The sequence below is a fragment of the Lolium perenne genome, chromosome 2 (assembly GCF_019359855.2).
Source record: "Lolium perenne isolate Kyuss_39 chromosome 2, Kyuss_2.0, whole genome shotgun sequence".
Taxonomy (NCBI): Eukaryota; Viridiplantae; Streptophyta; class Magnoliopsida; order Poales; family Poaceae; genus Lolium; species Lolium perenne.
Window position 1 is genome coordinate 224435051 of NC_067245.2, and position 21802 is coordinate 224456852.

The window sequence follows — 21802 nt, forward strand, 5'->3', positions numbered from 1 at the left end:
AGATGCTGAATATGAGGGGATTGATCTTTCAAAGTTAGATGGTGTGGATGCTCACAAAGAATAATCTCGTAATGGTGCAACCAAATTCAACTAGAAAAAGGAAACTGAATATTCACCTTGCATTTATTGTCAAATCTACATCTCAACTCACGCGGGAAAGATAACGGTTAGGCATGCGGTGACTGCGGGACCTTGGCGGAGGAGGAGAAGAAAGGCATGGGAACAAGCGGTGGCACCGTCGACCAAAAAGTAATGTTAAATCTCGGTCGACCGCGCCCTAGGTGGGTGCTGGTAAAAAAATGTTGCAAGCAAATTCAACTAGAAAAAGGAAACTTAATATTTACCTTACACTTATTGTCAAAATCTACATCTGAATTTTTGATAGGTACAGAAGGCAAATTGCCTAAGATAGGCACACTGTGCTTGAGGCTTGAGCACATTATTGCAGCAGGGAAGAGAAGTTATCACGCTAATACAATCACACTTCGCCGTAGCGAGAGTAGGACAGATGCACACGCGCGCGCACATGAACGACGGACGGTAAAGCCTCCTCAACCCTTGCAGCTGGAGAACAGGCCGGAGCAGACCTCGTGGAAGGCGTCGAGGATGGCGGCGCGGTGCTCGCGCGCGTTGACTGACACGTAGCAGTTGAGCAGCGCCCGCAGCTCCGCCGGCTCGGCCATCCGCTTCGCCGCGATCACCTCCGCGATGGACCGCCGGAACTCCTCCCGGGGCTCGTAGGTCCTCCTGTCCACGGCGACCAGCACGACGCACGGCTTCCGCTCGCGCGCCCTGGGCGCTCTCTTCTTCTCGTAGCCGCCGCCGCCAACGCTCGCGCACGAGCAGCTGCTGCATGGCCAGCGATGGCGCTGGTCCGCGAGCTCCGTCGACCCGCCGCGCGCCGACGACCGGCGGCCGTCAGTGGCTGCGGCGTCGATGATGGACTGCAGCCTCGCCTGGACCATCCCGTGGGCGAGGTCGGACATGTGGCCTCGCGTCTCCGGCGCCGCGTCCAAGGTCGAGCAGGACGCCGACGAGGAGACGCTGAGCCTGGACGCGCCGCAGCACAGAGCACGGCACCTGCCGTCCTTGTGCTTCGCGGCCTTTGCCGTGGAGGCATCGGCCTGGTTCTTGCCGTCACCATTCTTCTGCCGAAGCTTGCTCCTGCCCGAGAAAAACTGCATCGCTACTCTGTCACCTCGTTGTTGTCTCGTTCGTTGTGCAACTGCGATGGGACGATGCACAATTGCGCGAATGCGTCAGGGTAGTAGTAGATGCATGGGCACTGCAAGAGGACAGAGCAGGGCTGTAAAGCGATCAAAGGCGCCGCCTTTTGGTCTCGTGATTAAGCGGTTTTTAAGCCTCGGAAAAGAGGGAGTAAGTAGCTAGTTAAGCTAGCTTAGCTTTAGCTAGGATGTAGAGCAGGATCATGCTGTCCCCTAACCAGCAGCAACTTGGCATCTCCAATGTGCCGCTTTCTCTTTATCTACTGAATTCTTAATCAGGATCAGCTAGCTTGTCAAATGACAAACGTGAAGTAGCTGATTATAAAACCGCAGGCGTCAATGATCGTTCGCAGTCGCCATTACGTGAATCTGAATCCTACTTATGCCATAATTACAGCAGCACATGCTGTGTGTCCTCGTATGAATCCAGAAACTCATCCCCATGAACTCAAAGTGGAATCTACAACCTAGATCATAGTGATCACTACGGTTCCCTTTGGAACGTGCTGGTCTTGATCTTTCACCACTTCTAGCTTCAAAGTGTAGTAGACAGCAGAACTTGCATCTGCAAGCTTTGGGAGGATTGCACGGCATAGTGACACGTGTTCCACATCCCCTGATGTGCAATCTCGATTAGCGACCCCCTAATCCGATCGCTCCAAATTAACTAATCAAAGAGGAGACAGATGAACCTAACGAAGCAAAGCTAGAATAGAGCAGGCTTGGGGGCTGGTGTTAGTGGCCGTCATGTGGCCACCGCGCCAATCATGCAATCAAGCAGCGGTCAACAGCTTTAGCTAGTTTTCCCGCGTGCTTTTCCATCGGTTTCTTTCCGTTTCTTTTTCCCGTTTCCTTTTTCGGCAAGCGGCTACAGCAAGCTGGTGGAGTGTGGTAGTGGCTCCGCCAACCAGCCATATGGAGTAGCCAGCCAGGTTGATGTCACTGGGGAGCGCATAAAACTTTAGCTCCATGGTCGTCATCGACTAGTCGTTATTACTGTACAAAGGAAGTAACAGCTTCGTCTCACTGTCAAATCCTTCAGTCAGTTAACAGATGTCTACTTCCATCTTGTCCAGTAGTAACGTACTGTAGTACCTACGTACCAAGTGGCGCTACCAACAGCTACATAAGCCACGGAACGAACGTGCCCGTATGTATCTCGGTGCTCCCTACGTGTCTGCCTGATGTTTACTGGCTGTAAAAGTCTTGACTCGTGATCGTTGTGTTAGCCAAGGGAAAGGACACCCGTTTGGTCAATCAAGTTTTAGTAGATCCATCAGCTATCTCAACATTTCTTGAAATAACCCTTTCTCGAAGAAAGTGGTAGTCAATTTTGATGTGTCTGGTCCTAACATGAAACATTGGATTTGCATATAGAGATATAACTCCTACATTATCACACAACAGACATGGCTTCTGTTGTAGATATATTCCAAGCTCGTGGAGTAAAGCTTCAAATCTAAATTGTTGCATTTGCTAGTGCCTTATATTCAGGTTCAGTGCTGGAACGAGAGATAATGGTTTTTCTTCTCGCACTCTATGAGATGGACCAAGAAAATTAGCAAAACCTCATGTGGAGCATCTATCATCAAGATAGGAACCTCGGTCTGCATATGAAAAAGCACTAACAAGTGTAAAGGAGGACTTCTTAAAAGTGAGTCCAACATTGATTGTAACTTTCATATACCTAGGTGCGCGCATGAAGATACCGAAAACTTCATTGACACAAAAAGAGATATTAGGGCGTGTTAATATCAAGTACTGAAGTGCACCAAATGATATTGTGATAGTGAATACTATCCTAAAAGCTAAGAGGAGATTGTTAGAGATATATTTGGTATAGGTATATTAGGTAGTCTAGGATTTGTAATCTCTACCTACCATATCTCTAGGAGAGCTATCTTAGCCTCCAAGTATGTACCACTATATATACTTGTTCAAGAGGCTCAATACAACATCCAACACATTACGCAAACCCCTCTCTATCGTTCTACATGGTATCAGAGCGGCACGCTCCTTGATCTAGCCGCCGCACAAGATTCCGCGCCGCGCCGCCCCAGGGGAGGTCGATCTCCATGATCTACTCCGGGGGGCCGCGCAACCCGTACGAGGGTTCGTCCGCCGATCGGTTGATCGGATGCCCTCGCGTCTTTTTTTCTAATCTTTAGATCGGTTTTCTTTTTTGTACGTCGGTCCCTCGAGCGATGTTTTCTTTTTTTGGTTTTACCGATCATAGATCGGATTGAGTCGCACATCTCCATCGTCCACATGCGCCTCTACTCCAACCTAGGCATCGACTGCACCGGCCATCTTCATCAGCCGCGCGGTGCGGCCGCACGCGTCACACACGGGACGCCTACGTGCGACGCAGCAGGCTGTCTCGTCCACGCGGTCTCCATCGCTGGTCCGTCTTCGCCGTCATCGCCCGGGACATCACTGAACAACGTCGCCAACGACTCTGATCCGCGGCGCGTCGTCCACGCCATGGCACGTGTAGAGCTGCGTCGGTTTGATCAATCGACCCCGCGCACGTGTCCGCCAAGCACGTCCCCGAGCACGCGCCTACCACCTATCGAGCTACGGGATGCCGATGTGTCGCCCCTTCGGGCCGCAGCGCCGCCGCCTTTGGTCCATGCTACCAGCCTCTGATGCGCCGTCTGAGGCGTGTACATCGCTGGTGGTCTCCCGCCGCTGCACCGACTCGCGTCCTGCAGCTACGCCGGCTCCTCGAGCCGAGACGTCACCGCACGCAGTCTACTTCGCCGTCACCGCGCACCGACGTCCCAGGCAACCTCCGCGCCGCCTCCCTTGGCGCGCTACGCCACTGTCAGCGCAAGGTCTACGTCAAGCCGTCGGGATCTTCCTCGCCTACTTCGAGTACCGCCGCCACACCTCCACAGGTAACCTGCATGACCACTTCTGGTCGTCGCAGGCCTCGCCGACCACCTCTACATTATAGGCATCAAGCATTGCCACTCCTGGCCGCCACTGGTTTCGCCGCCTTCTACGTCTCCATCCACCACGACCTCGTCACTAGCGTCATCGTCTCATCCCCGACTACTTCGTCTACTCCGACAACCGCGGACTGCATCGGCACCTCTCCCTCTTCGCTGCTATGCGTCTCGCCACCGCTCTGGATGCCTCCTCGGCTGGCCCCCCCTGACACTAGCGCATGGTCCATGATGGTCCCTGCCCTCGCATGCCCGGTACTGGCAACACCGACCCGTGCCTTCGTCCCCGACGCGTCCCCGGGCCTGGCAAGCTTGGAATCGGCGCCTCGCCTTCCTCGACTTCGTCTTTGCGTACTCAGTTCTGGAAAAATCGGAGTATGCCTTCGTCCCCGTCGTGCACCTAGTTCTGGCAAAACTAGGGTAGCACCTCATCCTCGACGGCTCTGACTGCATCGGCTTCAGCATCGACATCTCCTTCATCGACTGCCTCGACGCATCTCTGTCACTCTCCTCGCACACTATGCGCTTGCGGCTTCATGTGCGGCTACCTCGACACCGGCACCCCACCACGACATCGACCATGGCATCCCCTCGCGTGGCTACCCTGACCAAGGTTGCAACACCCACGCTCTCGGCTACCTCGATATCGGCACAAAGGGGCTCTTCTAGAGTCCAAGCATCCGCGACGCGACATCGTCCACGACGCTCCCGCTACGACTGCGGGGGAGTGTCAGCCCGTTGGTTCCTACCTTCGGTTTCTCTCTAGTCTGACCGTCCGCGACACTACTGTTGTTCACGTCACTACCGCTACGACTATGGGGGGTGTTAGAGATATATTTGGTATAGGTATATTAGGTAGTCTAGGATTTATAATCTCTACCTACCATATCTTTAGGAGAGCTATCTTAGCCTCCAAGTCTGTACCACTATATATACTCGTCCGAGAGGCTCAATATAACATCCAACACATTACGCCAAACCCCTCTCTATCGTCTATAGAGATCATTCAATCAATGACAATTTATCATTAATGGAAAATGGTGTAGGAGCATATTTACATTTTTCCATAACAATGCGAGCAAGCAAATCAACAACATATTTTTCTTGATTTAAGAATAACCCATTCACTTGTTGTGTGACTTCAATACCTAGAAAATAATGAAAAAAATCCAAAATCTTTGAGAGCAAATTGAGTACTCAAATCGTGAAGCAAAGAAGAAATAGCTTGATTGGAGGAACCAGTCACAATGATGTCATCAACATAAATCGGAAATACCTACCTTGTTGTATATAAATAGTGACGCATGTGCTCTGGATGGTATAAATCCAAGAAAATCTCTAACTTCTTGTATAGAAATAGTGACATGTGTGCTTTGGAGGGTATAAAACCAAACCATGCAGTTTAGAGCTAAGAGGGGAGTACCATGTTCGAGGAGCTTGTTCCAAACCATAGAGAGGTTTGTCGAGTTTGCATACTATGGAGCAGTTTGAAATTCAAACCCAAGTGGTCATTTCATATAAACATCCTCTTCCAAAATAACATCTAAAAACATGTTCTTGATATCTCGTTATCGTAGGCTCCAACCCCTGGAAAATGATACAGATAACACAATCGTGGTAGTGATTAAAAGTATCTTCATAGGCTACACCATACAGTTGTTGGGAGGCTTTTGCAAAAAGTTTTTTCTATTGTGCCATCAACATTTTTCTTAATGCGATAAAGCCATTTTAAGTCAATTCTTTTTTTGTTTGAGCTAGGAGGAACGAGATGCCATGTCTTGTTTTGCATCAATGCTCCATACTCCTCCTCCATAGCCCTTCTCCAATTGAAGTCATCGAGAGCTTCATGAAGGTTCTGAGGTTCTGCTGTAGATGCAAGCAAGTTGTACCGTATGGTAGCATAAGTATAATTTTTTGATTATATGTACCTTTTGCAACCTAGTGCCACGTAAAATTGCAGAATCTGGTGCTAGCACACGCAGTGGTATAGGATCTGCAACAACACGGAATCCGACGTAATCTGGAGAAGCGGCTGCTATTGGAAATTTGTCCTAGAGGCAATAATAATATAGTTATTATCATATTTTGTTATTCTTGATAAATGTTTATACTCCATGCTAGAATTGTATTATGCGAAAATATTAATACTTGTGTGGTTTGTAAACAACACTGTGTCCCTAGTAAAACTTTTCTAGACTATTCCGTTGGTTAACGGTGGTTAAGGTTTCCTAACCATAGACAAGTGTTGTCAATTAACAACGGAGTCATGTCATTAGAATAATCACATGATGGACAAACCCTAACTAAGTTAAGAAACGAGATCGTGTCAATGTTTATGTGATGTAGCTTTCGAATGTCAAATATATCAATCCTTAGACCATAAGATTATGCTACTCCCTAGTACCGGAAGAATGCTTTAAGGTCATCAAACGCCACTTCGTAAATGGGTGATTATAAAGGTGTCCTTGAGTATCTCGGAAAGTACTTGTTGGGTAGTATGAATCAAGAGTGGAATTTGTTCGTCCGCGTGACAGTTAGATATACTCAGGGCCCGCTCGGGTAATGCACATTCTATATCGCTTGCAAACACGTGACTAATGAGTTAGTCACAAGGAATGTTGTATTATGGTATGAGTAAGGAGTACTTGCTGCGATACGGATGATCTAATCTCGGGCAAGTAAAATATCGTGAGATAAAGGGAATGGAATATGGGATTGTTTGAATCCTTGACATCGTGGTTCAACCGATAAAGATATTCGTTGAACTGTGGGAGTCATTATGGACATCCAGGTCCCACTGTTGATATTAATCGAAGAGGTGTCTTGAGCATGTCCGTATATTCTTGAAACCATAGGATCACACACTTAACGTTTGATGGCACTAGAGTAGAAACGATATATTCATTATGGTGAAACAAAATGTTTGCTCGGAGTCTCAGATTTGATTCGGGACATCACAAGGAACTTCGGAATGGTCCGGAGATAAGGAAAAACATATGAGAACGTATTTTCGGGATTACCGAAAAAGTTTAGGGTTTTTTGGTATTGTACCATAGGTTCTAGAAGGTTCTGAAGGGTACCACTGTGGGTCCCACCTGTCCCAGACAACCCTACATGGACTGAGGGGGTTGCACAGGTCCACATGGGCCAGCCACACCAGCCTTGCAAGACCCATGTGGCTGGATCAAGTGGATATGATCAAATTGAAAATAGGGGGTTAACTTGGGGGAAAGTCTCCCCCCTTTTTTGCCGACCCTAGGGATTGGAGGAGGGGCCAAGGCATCCCCTCCACGCTTGTATAAGAGGGGGGAGGTATGGGGTGCAACACATCATCCATGGCCTCCCATCCCTCCCTTCCTCCTCCTCCATAGACACTTAGGCAAAGCCCTATCAAAATACCACCATACTTCCACCACCATGCCGTCGTGCTGATGGAACCGATCTCATCTATTACTCCCTATCTCTTTCCGGATCAAGGTAAATAAGTCCTCATCAAGCCGTATGTGTGTGCATAACTCAGAGGTACCGCTCGTTGTGGTGTTGATCAGATTGGACCGCGGAGAGAATGACTACATAAACCCCGTTGTAAAACGCTCCCGCTTAGCAATCTACAAGGGCATGTGTATCTTGATGTGTTTCTTGTTGCTTGCATATTCTTAGATTTTATCTTGGATATTGGCTCTTCCTAGATTGGATCTTGGTTTTGTTCGCATCTCGTAGGAATTTTTGTTTTCTATGCTACGAATCTCATGAGCTACAGTCGGCGGAGATGATTCAGTGGATTTGGGGGCTATCAGGTGGGATAGTGCAGACTAGAGGATCCGGGGGACTAGGACCGCTCGGTGACGTGGTAGTATAGGAGAGGTAGTCATGTTATTCTCTTGTGTGTGGTCTAGTTGCTCTCCTGGTGAGGCAGGATCTCGTGAAGGCATGAAGACAATGTCCAATGTGGCGGGTCAGGACGGGGTAGAAACTTTCTTTGTGCGTTGGGGAGTGATCCAAGGTAGATTCCTACAGTGAATCAACATCGGGATCTAGATGAATCGCAGAATTTTCCACTAAGCTCATTTCGTCAATTTTTCACTCTTTTGAGAATTTTCATATAGTGTTGGCAGAACCTGTAGATGGCCAGTTATAGGAACAACATGTATATGATCATGAGCATGCACACCCTCACTAACATATGACAAATGAAATTATTGTTAAGGTAAAATAAGAATGTATTCGATGGGAGGAGAACATGCATTTGGATGAAGTGAAGAAAAAGGAAACAAATACTTTCATCAAAGATAACATCATGTGGTATATAGACATGTCCCGAAGATACATCAAGACATTTGAATCCTTTATGAAGAGGGCTATAGCCTAAAAGGGCACACCATTTTGTGCGATAAACAAGTTTGCGTTTTTTATAGGGACAGAGATTTGGCCAACTAACACAACTAAAAACTCTAAGGGCATGTTTGATTCGCAGGATTTCACAAACATAGGAATAGGAAAATACAGGAATATGATAGGAATGTATGTGCAATCCCATAGGTTTGTAAAAGCACATAAATTTTCAAAATTGGATGTTTGACTTGCGGGAACAGTAAGAACACAAGGAACCTTAAAACCATAGTTAAATCATGATTAAAATAATTGTAATGGTAAGATTAGGTCATTATCATGCAACTTATGTCATTTGCCTCATTTTTTGTGCATAGGAATGTAAAATATAGTTTTGAGTGGATTTTAGAATTCCTTTGATTTCCCTATGAAAGCTAAACAAAAGTAAAAAAAAATCCTACACTTTTCCAATGCTCCATTCCTTTTAATCAAATGGATGAATAGTGCCACCAAAGGAAAATTTTGTATTCCTATGATTTTTCTACAACATTCATATGTATCAAATAGGTCCTAAGAATTATAGTTGGGGTTGGCACAATTTTTTCAGTGGGAATATCAAAGTTTACACTTTGGAAGGGAGAAAATTGATGAGAAAAGTGGCGGTGACAAAAGCTTCATCCCAAAATTTCAATGGCATTGATGCATTAGCAAGTAGAGCAAGGCCGACTTAAATATGGCGGTGTTTGCACTTAGTTAAACCATTTTTTTGCTGAGCATGTAGACATGAGACATGATGGATAATACCCACTTTTTAGAAGAATAAAAATAATTGGGTTTTTCATATTTACCATCCCAACAGTTTGCATGGTAATAATTTTGCAACTAACTTCTCGTTCAAGAAGTTGCTGGAAATCAAAAAAGACTTGACAAACATCACATCACTTTTTGAGAAAATATATCCAACTAAATTTACTATAATCATCGATGAAGCTTACATATTATAAGTGTTTTCCAATATAATAAGAAGTTGGACACCATACATGGGAAAACCTTGTTCCAAACAAACAGTAGAAACATTTGTGGAAATAGGATAGGGAAATTGATGACTCTTAGCCTATTGACAAGGATCACATACGTAAGGATTTATTTCTGGAAAATGTGAAAGTTTTTTCCTAAGAACTTGTTGAACAAAAAAAGATGATTGATGCCCTAGATGACAATTCCATTGTAGATGAAGTAGGCTTGATCGTGATGAAAGAATGCTTGCCAAACCTGTAGGGACAAATACGAGATGATAGAAACCACCATGATATGCACATCTAAACATTATTTTCTTTGTGGCCTTATCCTTAATCAAGAACAAGAATGTGTGAAATTGCTCAAAAAACATTACTATTAAGGGAAATTTTATGCATAAACATTAATTTTTCAGAAGCACTAGGCGCATGCAATTTCCAAGATGAATGAAACTATGAGGGGTGTTCAATACTAAATGACCAACATGTGTAATTTGCATACCTTGAGCACCACTAGCATCGTGAACTCGATCTCTCCCCTTGTAAGTGACACAGATTGCCAACTTGTTTAATTCTCTTGTGTTGTGTTTTGTCACTCTTGTGTCTCTATATCAATTCCATAGGCTCATGTCTCTTCAGTGTCATCATAATCATCATCATGATCACCTTAGCTCCAGCAACATTCGTTTGCAGGATGGCGTTCCTTCTTACAAATTCGACAAAAAAACGCATCTTGCCATGGAGAACGAGTACGCCCACGTCGAAGGCCACAACACCCTTTGGATGGAGGGCAACATTGATCATCACAATAGCCATAGTACTTCCCATCACATCTTTGCTAGTCATTGCGACCACGTTGATCATCTCTACCACACGAATCATCTTGGCCAGGCGATTTCTGTTGTTGCTTGCCTTGATCACCACCATGTGAATAGTTGCAATGGTAATTGGAAAAGATTTCTAATGAATAGAACATGCCCATGTTTTGTCCTGAGGCAGATAGGGTACAACATTTACAGAAGGGACGAGGGGGTTGTATTCATCATCTAGACCATTGAGGATATAGTGTTTGAGCTCATCGTGGTCAACCTTCTTTACTACAGCAGCAAGTTCAGAGGCAAATCCCTTATCTTTGAGATGAATAGGGCGGCTATCAAATCCTCATTTTTTGTGTTTGCAAGAGCATAACGCATTGTGAAAACTCGGGCCTTGGATTGTGTGGAGTAGAGGTCATTGAGGGCGCTCCACACATCAGTGGCATGCTTTAGTCCAAAGACCTAATTAGTGAGAACATCTATAGTCAGGGAAGTAACAAGGTATCCCATGGCATGCTGATCCACGCATCATAGACAGGATCCAACACACGGATTTTCTTCCTTTTGACTTCTTCGACCTCTAGTTCTTCAGGTAGCGCATGATCGGAACCTTTGAGAAGTCCCATGATCCTAGCGCCACAGAGGGCAAGAGTACAAGCACCTTCCAATAGAAAAAAGTTCCCTTGTCAATTTCGTGGCCGGCAGGGCACCGAGTGCGGTTGCCAGGTGCATCGGCCATGAGGACGCCATCATCTTTGGGAGGGAAGGATTGGTTGTTTGGTCAATCAAGGAGACCAATGAGGGTTTTGTGGTGTTGGATCAATCGGAGAGATCGATCAAGGATTTAGGGTTTTGTTGTGGCTAGAAGGTAAGAAGATAGCTCTTGATACCATGTTAGCGAATGGGAAACAAATACCTAGTTAGGGGTTCGTGGAACGTGTTATGTCAAATGAGAGTAGCCCCCATCGTTACTACAGAGAGGTATGTTTCCTAGTGGATACTACTCGATATCGGTCCATACAAAACAAGTATGTCTAACACGTTGTACGAGGTGCACTGGACGGAGCAGCTTCTCGGTACAACTATGACTGAGCAGTTTGCTCATTCATTGTATGGTGCCACGATGCATCATGATTGAATGGACATGTCCCCATGACTCTCGCGCATCAAGGTTGAGCCTCCGGGTACAATATGATGCACCAACCGTTTCTATCGTTTAGATTTTGGTTGTGTCGACTAGTACATAAAGCTTGATCTAGTTGGATTCCCTCCAAAGTGGACGGACATCTGGTTGACGATGTTGCCGCCGGCAGGGTCGCCGCACACGAATATCTATCTGGAGTCGGTGCACTCGGCCAGCTACGCATTGGCACCTGCGTTGTAGCTCTATTCCTTCGTGTACAAGTCCTTAAGGGGAGATTGGATAAGCAGGCGAGGTAGAGGCTTCCGCCCGGCAGGTAGATACGATGACGCACATGGCATCGTCATAGAAGACTACCTCATCGTTCGACCCGCCAAAACTGACCATACGGTTATTTTTTAAATCCCCCCTCCACATGCGCGCACACAAACACACACATTTCATTGCCTCTGACTGGGGGCATTTCTTTTGAGTGGGGCACTTCTTCTACGAATTTGCAGATTTTAACTGATTTTCCTTCAAAATATGTATAAATACAAGGGGTTTAAAAATTTTGAGTGGGGCCCAGGCCCCCACTCGGCCTCCACTCAGTTGTACCTGGGTCCACCCCTGTTTCATTGAAATCATCTGCCACATACATACTTCAACAAGTCTCCGAGCCACACAGGATGTGTGGACTAGGTACCGAGGATAGAATGAAAAGGAAACATTTTTTTTTAGAAATATATACTTGTATTCATGCAAACACCATACAAATACAGAAATACGTACGAGCACATCTAGCACACAGACAACGGAACTGGACAGTTCTTCCATCTAAAGCACATAGCCCCTTAAAGAACCTAAGAAATACAACCGAGCCCCTAGATGACTCCGCCTTCTTCTTCCTTCCATTGCTGCGCCAAACTTCACCATCGCCGGAGCCGGAAAAGGTCATCGGCTTCCTGAACCAGACCAAGAGGAGCACCATCGCATCTATTTCTTTGTGAGCCGCAAGAACCACCCGCTGAAACAGGATCTAATTATCAGTTGGCGCATATCGGCCGGGAAATCCCCAGCTCTTCTTAACCTCAGGCTTAGGACGAAAGCCGGCGAAGGCCGGAACAAAAAAGAAATAGACCCGCCCTCCTTCAAGCTGCATAGCTGATCTGACCCGGTTGTTTTCTACACAGGACCGTACCTGATCAACGTGGAATGGGGGAGAGGTTTTAGCAATCGGGCCCAACCACTAACTTGGCACTATCGCGTCGATACTGCTCGGCCACATCCAGAAAAGGAAATTAGGCCTGACAGACAGTGGCCGTGGGCCTGAACCAACATAGACAGAACCTTTAACGGAAAGAAATAACTTCAATCCCAGCCCAGAAGAGCAGTACGCTGCCTCGGCTGCCCACAGATTTGATCATGTTCGCCAAGATGAGGTTGGCGCGCCAACCTAAGTTCATGCATTGCATTGTTCAAATGTTCAGGGGAAGCAAATCAGATCATTCATGAGTTAACTAGAGTTGTTTTTGTAATTAAAAAATTGTAATTGGCGTAGCGATAAGTCTAGTTTTTTTATTAGCAAACTCATAAATAATGTAACAATGGTTGGCAATCCATAAAGCCAGTAGCAGAGTTCTGCAGCTTCCCTTGAAAAAAAGATTGGCACCCAGGTGTGGTGCGGTACACAGTATTCATGTGCATGTTCATCTCGATTGCTCGCAAGCTGTTCATGTTCGCGAGGCGTGCGAGCTCGAGTTCTCCGTGTGGTTTGGCGCAATGTATCTGCAGAGGTGGCGTGCGGTAACTTGTAATATCATCATAGCACTCTTCAAAATTCAGATTTGCATGTTTAAAAAGTCTGAAATAAATGTGTGGATATTCACAAGATGTGAGTTTACAATCTCTAAAAATTTCAGTACCAAAAGAAACACAGAGAAAAAACAAAAAATACATATCCAACATGAATATTGTCATGGAGAGACAAAAACCTTTTTTTTTGTTTCTACGTGTGTATTTCAAATTTGGTTCTGAAAATTCAAAAAAAATTGGTTCTGGAAATTCTAGGTAATGTAGACACACATATTGTAGACACCCACAAATTTGTTTCAAATCTTTCGACACATAAATTTAAATTTTGAGAAATGGTATCATGGCATCATGTTAGATGTGGTATTGCTAGATATTTTCCCTCGTTGTATGCATCAGTGGTGTTGTGCTCCCTAGAAGTGGGAAAACCTCTACTGTTTTGTTTCAGGGCAATGCTCACCGTCGAGAGGTGACACCGATCGATTTTGTTCAAACCAACCTTATGTCCCTGCTCACTGGTCTTCCTTTGCTATTCCAGAACGTCGGACCCCCGTGGCGTCACTAGCTACTCCCTTTATTTCGAATTATAAGATATTTTAGATTTTTAAAAATAGACTTAGGACGGACTGAAATGAGTGGGCCGGTACACTGAAATGCGACATAGTACCATTCACACAAAGCTAAAACATTCATAATTTGGAAGGTATATCTGTTTTTACAATCAATACAATATATATTTATAGTAGCAAATACATAGGTACATTTTATAATCTGAAGGTATTACTTTGAATCTGTGATACCGTTCGCTGTCTGTCCACCTCCAAACCAAAAGCGTCTGGCACGAGATATACTGCTTTCCGTATCAGACATTGCCGTCACATAATGATAATCTCATGAGCAAAGACATCGAAAAAAGGCTGATAAGGTGCCGTGAAACCTGTAGTCTAGTACCTGGCTACTGACTATGTGCTGGAAATTAGATAAAGGGAGAAATGGGATGATTTTTTTTAGGCAAAAGGCGTATCATTCACTACAGATCCACAGCCACAAACATTTCCAAATTGGAGACTGGCCAGGATATATGCAAGTAAATCCTCTCTCCGTTTCCATCCAAAGTTTTTAGTACTCCGTTTCTATATAGGATCTCTCTCTAAAATCATAAGGAAAGAAAGATCTCTTGCTAGCTCATTGCAGCATTGCCTCCCTAAACACCAGGGCGGCCAGTGAAACCAATACCACAAGTGAAAGACGCCCGAGAACGTAGGATCACCTCCGGGAAACCCACAGCGATGGCCGGGGACGCTCCCCAGCCACCGTCGCCGCCGATGGAGGCGGAGACCGTGACGACGTCGGTGCCGCTGCTGCGGCGCAGGGGCTCGTACCAGCGGTCCATGTCGCACGCGCGCGACGAGCTCAGCAGCTTCCGGACCTGCCTCCGCTGGATGTGCGTCGACCACTCCGACGGCGGCAGCGCCGCAGCCTCGTGGCTCGTCTTCGCGCTCCTCGCGGTGGCCGTGCCCGTGGCATCCCGCGTCTCCCTGCCGCGCCGCGCCTACGACACGCAGGTGCAGGCCTCGCTCACGCTCTCCGCCGCGCTCGCCTACCTCACGCTCACCTCCCTCATCCGCCGCCGCGGCCTGCGACGCCTCCTCTACCTGGACCGCCTCCGGCACGACTCGCAGGACGTGCGCGCGGGGTACATCGTGCAGCTCGCGGGATCCTTCCGCGTCCTCGCCTGCTTCGTGCTCCCCTGCTTCCTCGCCGACGCGGCCTACAAGGTGTTCTGGTACTGCGCGAACCGGCCCTTCCCGTCGTCGGCGCCCTGGTGGTGGCTGGCGTCCGCCTGCGCGCTGGAGGTGGCCTCGTGGATGTACCGCACCGCCATGTTCTTCATGGTGTGCGTGCTCTTCCGGATCATATGCTACCTGCAGATCCTGCGGATGACGGGCTTCGCGCGGGACTTTGGGCAGTGCGCCGACGTCGCCGAGGTGCTGAGGCAGCACCGCCGCATCCGTGACCAGCTCCGGCGGATCAGCCACCGCTACCGGAGGTTCATACTCTACTGCCTGCTCCTCGTCACGGCCAGCCAGTTCGCCGCGCTCCTCGGTGCCACCAGGCCCCACGCGCAGGTCAACATCGCCACCGCCGGCGAGCTCGCGGTCAGTTCGATCTCCCGGTGCTCTTGCTGGAGAGCCTACGCGCGTATCTACTCAGTTGTTCGTTAATTCCACATGATCATTAGTGTGTGCATCCATTTTCTGCATGCAGCTCTGCTCCCTGAGTCTCGTCGCCGGCCTGCTCATCTGCCTCCACAGCGCGGCCAAGATCACGCACAAGACGCAGGCCATCACCAGCATCGCTGCGGCCTGGCACGCCGACGCCACCATCAACACCCAGGACTGCGACCAGGAGAACCCCAGGCCGCCCGGCAAGGCCTACTTGCAGCAGCAGCAAGCACCCCTGTGCACCTCCTCCGGCGACGAGTCGGACGACGACGAGACCTCCCCGAGCGAGGACAGCCTCGACACCTCCTCCAAGTTCACGTCTTTCCAAGCCACCCACATCTCCTACCAGAAGAGGCAGGCTCTAGGTAAGCACGCACCCACCACGTATCGTATCGTTCCTACTATGATTTCCCCGTACTCATCACTGTAGCCGGTCATGGCGTTTTCAGTGACCTACCTGGAGAACAACCGCGCAGGCATCACGGTGTTCGGCTTCGTCGTCGACCGGACCTGGCTACACGCACTCTTCATGATCGAGTTCTCGCTGGTCATGTGGCTGCTCGGGAAGACCATCGGTATATCTTGAGTGCAGCTAGCCATCTCAATCTCCGATCCATGATCCAGCTCGCATCCCTGTTCTTAGTCCTGTCATGTACTTACCGTAAAGTGTCATGTAGATTGCCCTCTCTCAAGGGTGTAAACTGAACACAGATACATAGTTAAGTAACTCATGTTCCAGACGCAACCGTGCATGTTAGCATTTTGGCTTCTTGCGATCCTGATTCATGTTGCAAATTAGAGATGATGACTGATGAGAGCGAAATGGGAGGACCCATTACTGGAAGAGACCCATTACTGGAAGATTTGCCTGCAGGTTGCGATCAGCTACTATCAAGTTGGATCAACAGAACCTCGAGTCAGTACACGAGATTCGAGGCAAAACCTGATAGGCCCGAAACCTCTAAATTCAAGACAATCAAAAGATCTACTGGACAACCGGAAACATATGTATAATATAACAGTCGGACTTAAACTTTTAACAGAAGTGACCAGGAGTTGGATTGTGTTTTCTAGCACAATGACACCAACAGCTAAACCATGTTTTTGTCTATAAACATACCCTGCTTCTAATTTACTTCGACAAAAGAAACATCCTTCCTTCACAAATCTAGCAGTGCATTCATCAGGAAAAAAGAAAAAGGAAGATGGCCTAACAAAGCACAAAAAACTCCATTAATCCTTGCCCTCTATGACCAGACCAGAAAAGAAACAAACTAAAGCAACCCCATCAATATTGGTGCCACCAGAACAGCTCCCATAACAATGCCACTGCTATCTGCCCTCCTGGCAGATGAGCAGATGGATAAGTGTGCGCAAACCGCAGAATGCTCCCATATCTCAGCTGTCATTTGTAGATCTTGCACGTCTATGAGCAGACCCAACCCGCACCTTTCTATGGTTTCTTACACCACGACGCCTTCCACTGCTTCTAGAGATGGTCAAACCACGACGCGCAATGCCAGAATTACCAGCTCCTACAATTCGGACATTTCTCCTTGCTCTTGCTGCATTTCTCCTACTATAAGCTCTGCGAATTGCTCTTCGTAATGCTCTAAGACCAGCACCTTCAGAAAGTATAATATCATCATCATCGTCATCGTCATCATCATCATCAGAAAATATGCAAGAGTCAGAACTATCACTCCAATCAGAGCTATCCATATCAAAGTCACTGCTGCCACTATTGGGATCAATAAGGTAGTCTCCCCTAATAATAAACCCTGGATTCAAGCCTGTGACTATGCTGATTGCATCCTGCCTCTCCTTTTGACTTTCAAGCGCCTTCCACTCAGCTAAACGTGCTGGGTCAACTTCACGGGGTTTGGATGAAGGATGCTTGGCCTCCACATGCTTGCAGAGCTTCTTATATGATCCAATGAACAAGCAATCCTCATGGATGCAAGTTCTCTTCTTGCGGTTGAGAAATTGTCGGGCTGTCTCAACCAGCGTCCACCCTTTCACTTCCCCACGGCAGATAGGGCATGCAAGCTCCATATCCTTTGGCCTCTTGCTAGCAGCTGCCACTGCAATTGGTACTTCATGTGCTGGTTTTTCCTTCACATAAGCATTTTTAAACTGTTCAAGACAATTAGACTGGTGATAGTTGGTACCACACATGTATGGTCGACACCCTTTGTTGTGGGAAGAACACAGGAGGAGGACAGCATCATGTGGACGCTCCAAGCATATTGGGCAAGTGGCATGCTTCCAATCATTTTCCTCTGAGGTTAACTGCAAATCCTTCTGCTTGGCTGCCTTTTTTGCTCTCTTGTAGTAGGAAGGTAGAGTAGGAGATGACCTAAGTCGCCGGCTCGATCTGTTACGGTCTCCTGGAGTTCTTGCCATTTTCTTCACAAAACTGGGAAAAGGGATCTAGAATAATGGCATAAAAGTACATATATTTTCAGTTACACATCATGATAACAAGGAAATTATATTTATCGATTTATTTCTATGGAAACACACAACAGCGATTGGTACTAGTTTTCTATGAAAACCAAGGCAACAACAAATGAAGCTGCATTAACTTTTTCCATGACCTATAGTGTGTGCATATAAAAAGAAGGAAAATGAACTATTTACAATCTTCTGGGTTCTATTAAATTTTAAGTTTTTGCTTATAACACTGCTTATCATCTACGTTCTCCAAAATCATGTGACCGTGCCATATCTCTACAGACTACAGGCTAATTTTCATATGCACTGTGTGCCTAGCAAAGCAAAAAAATAAAAAGCAAATTTCAGTGTTTGAGCATGTAGGTCATGGATGTTTTATGTACTTTCACCACTTTTATTAGTGAGGAAGCTTGCAAACGTTCGAACTAGTCTAACACTTGCAATATAAATAATTGCACAAATATCAAAATAAAAAAGATGTAAATGAATCGGGCAAAAAAAAGCCTGAAGTTTGAAAATATTAATCTGAGAATGAATGCATATAAATCGTTATGGAACCATGAAACTGCCAGAGACCAATAGAAGATAGATGTAGTAAAGCGAAAACAGTAAAGCATGCTACGGAGAGTAAACAGATCTGAACAGATTATCTAATTTCTCAGTAAGGAATATCAAACAATTTCACACAACAAGGGCAAGTTTCATATGGTTTAGTAAAACTCTGCAAGAATAGCCCGTTGCAATTAAAGTACAACTAAAGAGCTAATTAGCAAAAATCAACTCATCAATTGCTAAATAGAGAGATAGAGGGAGTTTCCGACAAAGAAAGGCACTGCAGCCAGTTGTAGGAAACACCTTTAGATCCAAAGCCTAATATGTGAGTAACAAGCTATTATAACAGCTTGGTTTTGATGGTAGTCACTATATCAAGAATACTGTTAAGCATGAAACCAAATTTTCAATGTTATTCCCCACCAAAGAGCACATTTTATTACAGAAAAAAATCGCATGCGTGGATCTCAAAATGCGTCTACACCGGAAGTTCACAGGTAGATCAACGAGACACAGAAGATGAAATTTATGTTTAGCAGCGAGGGTAAAATGTTCTTATCTAACCACTTTTTTCCATGGAGTTGCATACATGTTTGTAATAAAGAGTATTTTAGGGGACTTCCACTGAAGTTGTGTTTCTTATGACTCATTCATTACTCTAATACTAGTAAAACCAAAGGGAATGCATCGGGTAGAAACTCCCTGCAACCAGGTGAATGCAATCGGTTCATGTACAAACAATTGTATATGTTTCATCATGCAAATAGCACTCGTGGATAGCCTTAATAATAGTATCAACAAATCACATAAGAACATGTTGAGGCGGCCGAAAGGCCAAGCTCGGCAGTAGCTCAAGTAGCTCAAAGAATGTTGTTTTTTTTACTTAGATATTGGACAGGCTTAGCCGCTTTACGATCTGAAAGGAAACACTTATTTGATGGACAATATGAAACAAACTATACTAATTAGCCGAGCATCATTCAGGTAGAAGGGTCGTCCTATCTCCAGTGACAGATTCAGCAATGTTTAGTTGGCAGTGTAAGCATGGGTTGCACGAACTTGAGGCATGTATAGACAATGCGGACATGGTAAAGCCTTGTTCATGCAAAAAAAAACAACCACAGCAAAGATACATTCTACCACAAAAAACTGAAACCGCGACAGACAGACAGACAGACAGGCAGAAAGTAATTAGAAGCTTGCATCTGGTATATAGTTGATAATAGGCTATATCACTACATAGCTATATATAATGTTTACTGACAGACACTATAGATAAATTGAGTGAAAACGAAGGGCAGTTAACATATAAGATTATAAGGTACAGCGGATTCATCCAGACTTGGCCGGAAAGGATACCGGTTAAAGCTAAGGGCGTGAGGAACCCCAGTCGAGCCCCCAAAATTCGGGAAAATAAACTGCTATCAGTACTACACCACGCAGCAAACACAAGAGCACAGTCAGTACACTAGCTAGATGAGTTGGAGCACTCAGTATTCGTCTAATAGGATGATTCAGATTAGATGACTCATAGAAAAAAAAAACTTCACAACAAAAAAATCTGAGAACAATTCAAGTAAGTTAGGGTTCGTCACCGAAGAAAGATATCAATCCAATCCAGGGTCCGAATGGATCTCCAACTCCGGCGGCAATCCAGTAGAGCAGCGCGGTATCTACGAGAGGAGAGCGCCTCCAGCGTGGTGGGGTGCGGTGGAAGATGGCATGGGGCGTCTTCGTCGGGGACGATTGGAGGAATGTCGCCCGCGTCGGAACAGCCGCCGCGGCGGCGAGGGCAGGAAGAGAAGACCGGAGCAATTGGATGGGCCGGGGAGAGGCGACGGGGTATTTGGTGTTTACTGGACTCTTTTCGCAGTGACCCGTCGGGTCGGGTAAGTGGATCTTTTTAAGAATGTAAGTAATTGGGCTGGATGCTAATTTTCTACCGTATTTTGTTTTTTGGTATATCGTCCGTGCTAATTGTCGCTCTCTTTTTAATATTTTTCTAGGGCCGATCGATTCACGTGAAGGTCGTTTTGCGTCCAACGCGTCTTGGGCCAAAACCTGGGCCGGATGTTCTAAAGGCCCGGTGCTTAGGTTGTAGTATTTTGGGAAGCCCGTGGTTCACCCAGGTTTCAGGTTTGCGTGTACTACCGCATTGGGGAAAAACACCATTAAGATGAGTTTTTTTCCATTAAAAAGATGTGATATTTTTTATTTAAGGATTTCAAAATATTTAATCTTATCAAAGATCGCGGGAAAATCACATTTACTCTTTACTCTAGTCGTCCATAAACTTATAGCTGCTTTTTTTCAAAAAAGATCGGTTGTTCCATCGGCTTACTTGCTCTACGTGTCCACTATGTCATCTCACTCTTCCACATACTTCTCTCTGCTTTGCACTATATGCCTCTCCCGCGGGCTTCTCTATGCCTCACGTGTGTCCTCTAGTTGGCTGCTACTTCTCCGTCGCTCATTGTCAGCCACCTCAATCGGGTTACCTATGCTACCGTTGGCTACCATAGCTTCTTTTGGAGGATTCATGATGAATGTTGATTTTATCAAGGAGGCAATAAGACTAGTTTAAAATAGTTAGAACTTTTAGGAAGGCCAACGGGGTTGCTCATGTTTTAGCAAAGTTTTGTTTTAGGGAGAGAGACGGGTGTGTTGTATGGTGTTTTATCGGCCCACCTATCGAATTTGATTCTAAAAGATTGTGTGAACACCATTTAATTAATTATATAAGTTATGTTTAAAAATGGACCTAATGATGCTAATCAAAGGCACAAAAGGAATTCAATGATTGCTAGCCGTTCAAGCTCGACTGAAAAGAGAGCTGGGTATGGCCATTTGAAAAGGGATAACAACTTTGTAACACGGTAGTAGATTGTCCATGTCCTTAGATAAGTGTACTTCTAACTAAGTCAAAAGAAATTGGCCAGCATTTGTTGAAAAGAGTAGCAACATATATGACTTCGAATCGGTGTAGTATAATATGAAAGTACATTTCAAGATGAATCTAGTGATACTAAATTAGTGCAATAAATGTTGCTACTTTTTTATAAAATTGGTCAAACTTTACAATAATTGACTTAGGATAAAAAAAAACCTAGAAGCACACTTATCTAAGAACGGAGGGAGTATGTTTTCCACATTTTTTTTTAGTTTAACAACTTTTAGATATGAGGTGGTGTTGACTTATAGGTAGATACTTATACGATGTGAAAAGTAAATAAATAATTAATTTGAAAAGGTTATTCATGTGTACATCTGAATGCTCTATGCTCACAAACGAAGTTGCA

General features: G+C 45.7%; 3 protein-coding genes across 3 annotated transcripts; 1 reads left to right on the top strand and 2 right to left on the bottom strand.

The window, feature by feature from the left end:
* Positions 1-219: 219 nt before the first annotated feature.
* LOC127330465 (probable transcription repressor OFP9) lies at positions 220-1346 on the bottom strand. Its single transcript, XM_051356666.2, has one exon. It carries the CDS (start codon positions 1182-1184, stop codon positions 552-554), a length of 633 nt encoding a protein of 210 aa, XP_051212626.1. The 5' UTR covers positions 1185-1346; the 3' UTR covers positions 220-551.
* A 12908-nt stretch (positions 1347-14254) lies between these two features.
* Positions 14255-16239, top strand: LOC127335037 (uncharacterized). The gene is made up of 3 exons (XM_051361623.1): positions 14255-15428; positions 15538-15859; positions 15944-16239. Exons 1-3 carry the CDS (start codon positions 14559-14561, stop codon positions 16078-16080), a joined length of 1329 nt encoding a protein of 442 aa, XP_051217583.1. The 5' UTR covers positions 14255-14558; the 3' UTR covers positions 16081-16239.
* Positions 16240-16480: 241 nt separating this feature from the next.
* LOC127335038 (uncharacterized) lies at positions 16481-20367 on the bottom strand. Its single transcript, XM_051361624.2, has 2 exons — positions 20099-20367; positions 16481-17927 (listed from the first exon to the last, which is right to left on the bottom strand). Exon 2 carries the CDS (start codon positions 17898-17900, stop codon positions 16893-16895), a length of 1008 nt encoding a protein of 335 aa, XP_051217584.1. The 5' UTR covers positions 17901-17927; positions 20099-20367; the 3' UTR covers positions 16481-16892.
* Positions 20368-21802: the final 1435 nt, after the last annotated feature.